The sequence below is a fragment of the Ixodes scapularis genome, unplaced genomic scaffold (genome assembly GCF_016920785.2).
Source record: "Ixodes scapularis isolate PalLabHiFi unplaced genomic scaffold, ASM1692078v2 PGA_scaffold9__187_contigs__length_104089568, whole genome shotgun sequence".
Lineage (NCBI taxonomy): Eukaryota > Metazoa > Arthropoda > Arachnida > Ixodida > Ixodidae > Ixodes > Ixodes scapularis.
Window position 1 is genome coordinate 28,280,951 of NW_024609884.1, and position 3,692 is coordinate 28,284,642.

Genomic DNA, 3,692 nt, shown 5'->3' on the forward strand with positions numbered 1-3,692 from the left:
TAGGCAAGGGGTGGAAGCTACAGACCCGGTGAGCCATTTAAAGGAAGCTACAGATCCCGTGAGCTATTTAAAGGGAAGACGCTAAGCACGCGATGGCTCTACAACGAATAGCGCGGAATCACTTCATTAGCTACAGGAACAGTTCATATCTGGCGACTCGAACGGCCCGGCTGGCTACCTCCAGTCCTCTTCAAGCTGGCGTGTACCTTAAAATGTGAAGAAATTGACTTTGCAACTGTATTTTGGGTTGTGGAGAGGGATTTTATTACAGGGATGTTGGTGAGGGATTGACACGCGTGACGTAGAGGCATTTCTTTTTTGTTTCGTTTTTGGTTCTCCCAGTTTTCTGATGTGGGCCCATGTGTCAGCGCTTGCTGAATCCAGCGCCATGCCATGCGCGTTGTCCGTGAATACACGCGGGCGCTGTTCGTCTGGCGTGTCTTCTGACTGGGAGTGGTTGTCTGCGAACCTGCTGAAATAAAAGTTCAATTCATACAACATAAATTCTCCTCGGTTCGATCCTTCTTTCTCGTTGTTGTTGTTGTTGTTGCGTGCTTTACTATGGCCACAATATTGAAGTATTTAGATTGAAAGTTAGCTGGAGATAAAAGAAACAACTTGAGGGCTTTGATAGGACTCATAATGTGTAGTCCCGCCTCCTATTTTTTTTTCTTTTCTAACACCGTGTGCGCTTGGAAACAAGCAAGTGTTGAGCCCATTACCTGAGCACTCGCATCTTGACTCATCCATCAGGAAGGCGCAGTCACGCCAAACATGTGGCAATACCAAGCATCAAGCGCTTGAATTGTGAAGCTGTCCATCCTCAGACAATTAAACACTCCGCAGATTTAATACGTCGCTAACGTATCCGCGGTAACTGTTAAGCGCACAGCGTCAAGCACTTAGAATGTGAAGCGAACCGTCCGCTCTCAGAGACTCAAATAAAGCAGTTGATTTCCCAGCACGAGCAGGAAGTGACGGCGGACGTATCAATAGACAAGAAAGTGATTGTAGTGTCAGAGACACAACCAACAAACGAAAAACGCCTACCTTTGAGAGATCACCACCATCCTCCGTGGCCTCCGCCGCCTCCGTAGCCACCACCTCCGAATCCACCCCCTCCGAAGCCGCCAAATCCACCGCCGCCATGGCCACCACCTCCGAATCCACCTCCTCCGTAGCCGCCTCCACCGCCTGTCCTGATGACGATGATCTTGGCGATGCCGCCGCCTCCACCGAAGCCGCCTCCACCGAAGCCGCCACCGCCGTAGCCACCTCCACCGTAGCCACCACCACCGTGGCCACCTCCGCCGAAGCCACCACCGCCGAAGCCACCACCACCGAAGCCACCTCCGCCGAAACCGCCAAGTGATCCGGCGCTAGCTGTTGCCACGAGGCAACCACCGAGAACGACTGCAATCTGCAAGGCGAGAGAGGAACCATCGTTTGGTTATGGGACTTTCACTTTCGAACTTTTGAGTAGTGCAGTGCCTCGATTTTTCCTTGGAATACTTTAGGCGTTTTATTTGCTCCCATGATATTTAGAAAAGCCGGTTGTTATTCAGTCGGTGGCTATAGCGCTACAAGTGTCCTAAGTACTTCAAAGAGATTTGATCTGGGTCAGTCGTCAAACTGAACCGCAAGCTTCCATTCAGCTTTCGCCTCGGTCAGGAAGAAATATGAACGGAGTGCGAAAGACTCCATCTAACCGTTTTTTTTTTTTTTTCAGCAATCTTTTGCAGCTATGCTTTCGGCACCAGATGCTCTGACGGATTTCTGACGACTTGCTTTCACGGGTTCGGGCTTCTGTCAATTGGCACCAGCCCGGCTTCGTGCCAAACCGAAGTTGTGCGGCTAAATGTACCGCCGCTTGTTCGCGACAATTCAGCAAAACATGCAGCACTTGGCGGTCCCAACATCACGCTGCAAAGGAAGGTCGGCGAGAAGTTTTGCTGGAGCTGTCAATAGAAAATGATCTTAGCATGTTCACCAGGGCAAAAGGTAGGGAACTTGAAGGGCTTGCTCAATCTCCGACACAGCTAAAGCCCTAGTGCGGGCTTTCCGCTTGCTCGTAATTCACGCGTCTACAGACCAGCCTCGATAGCCGTACCGATTACATCCACACCTGATGATATGAATGATGTGGTCTATACGCAGCATCCACCACGTAAAAAGGCTTTCGTTTTATGTCACCCATTATGGGCGTTTGTGAAAGATGCCTATGGGGATCGGTGACCAGCCTGGAGCACGTGGAGCGAAAACTCGCACTGCAGAAGCCAGGGATCCTGGGTTCCATCCACACCCCTGCCCGTTTCGATCTGTAGGAGCCTCGTACCGGCGTGCGGTCGTGTATCACTACTGCATGGTGCGCATTAAAGACCACAGGCTAGCATTTGTACCGCACTGGCTAAATCTCGTTTACAGCTGGGAGACAAGTCGCCCGTTGAGGCAGAATAAGTTCAGGCTGTATGAACATACACACACCACAATTTCGAAAGATATTTGAAATCGGGGATCGCACGTTCGTTCTAAGCGAGTGGGCATCGGGAGTGCAGATGAAATTGCGCTTACTACGCATGAAAGCGCCCCGCCCTGCCCACCGAGAGCACACCACAAAATTATCACTAAAATTCACCGGGCTGCGCGGAATCAATGTGGACGAGCAAGCGTTACTGAGAGCAGTGCCTCCTTCCGGTAATGCTTGCTCATGCACTAATGAAACTAATCTCTGCTAGTGCATTTATGAGTGTGATGATCTTCATTTCGGCATACCACCAGCCTCGTACATTTAGTTACAAGTTAGGCGTAGGCCATCGCAAAGACCGGTAAGCATAGCGTTTCAGAATGGTGCACACAGAGCAATCAGAATCATATCCGAGCAAGAGGCACGGGACGTTCGCGCTCGAATGTCTCTCCAAATGTGCACATTGGCTGGGATACAATGTGCATAGATTCTTATAATATCCTCGGATGACTTCGTATTCACGAGAGGGGTGAATGGATTACAATCATTGAGCGCGAAGGAACCGTCTAAAAGCATTAAAAAATTGCTCCGGAAGCATGTAACGGAGATTCCCGTGTCCGGATTAGAGAAAATGCATGAGTATCCCATGAGTACGTATGCTAGCACTCCGCTAGACTCTTTATACTTCCCGGCTAAGCAACGCAATGGAGGAAATGTGGCGTAGTCTGCGTGGCTTACCATGAGCCTCATCGTGGAGCTTGCTTGATCTCGCCTCAGCTGGACTTGGAGCGATGACTGGGAACGTTGCGGGCCCGTGCTTATATACAACGCTGGCGGAAGATGAGGTCATTGTGCCGCCGGGCGGATTGCGAAACAGTGGGGCTCAGTCGCCACGGCCAGTGGAGGGGGAATCACAAAGCCCCACGCCAATTCACGCCCAGGCTGTTAAAAACAAACTGGTAGAATCAAACCGAACTGCTCCTGTTCCACTTGCTACTCCCCTACCCCAACCCCTCCACCTCCCCTCCTGCCCTTCTGAGAGGAACCTCCTCGAGGTGCCTCTTGCAACCGCGTGCCGCGACTCTGCGCGAGGGAGAGGGAAGGAGAGACTCTCCGAAACGGCCGAGTCCCGCACGGGGCTTGACGACTCGACACTGTGATTATGCACGACGGGCCCGTTGGCTTGCCGCACGCACGCACGCACGCACCGCACAGAAACTGGAAGCTG

At 51.7% G+C, this 3,692-nt stretch overlaps 1 protein-coding gene across 1 annotated transcript; it reads right to left on the reverse strand.

The window, feature by feature from the left end:
• Window positions 1–240: 240 nt before the first annotated feature.
• LOC121046878 (acanthoscurrin-1-like) lies at window positions 241–3,477 on the reverse strand. Its single transcript, XM_040501568.1, has 3 exons — window positions 3,203–3,477; window positions 1,051–1,420; window positions 241–472 (listed from the first exon to the last, which is right to left on the reverse strand). The coding sequence occupies exons 1-2, from the start codon at window positions 3,212–3,214 to the stop codon at window positions 1,061–1,063; spliced, it is 372 nt and encodes a 123-aa protein (XP_040357502.1). The 5' UTR covers window positions 3,215–3,477; the 3' UTR covers window positions 241–472; window positions 1,051–1,060.
• Window positions 3,478–3,692: the final 215 nt, after the last annotated feature.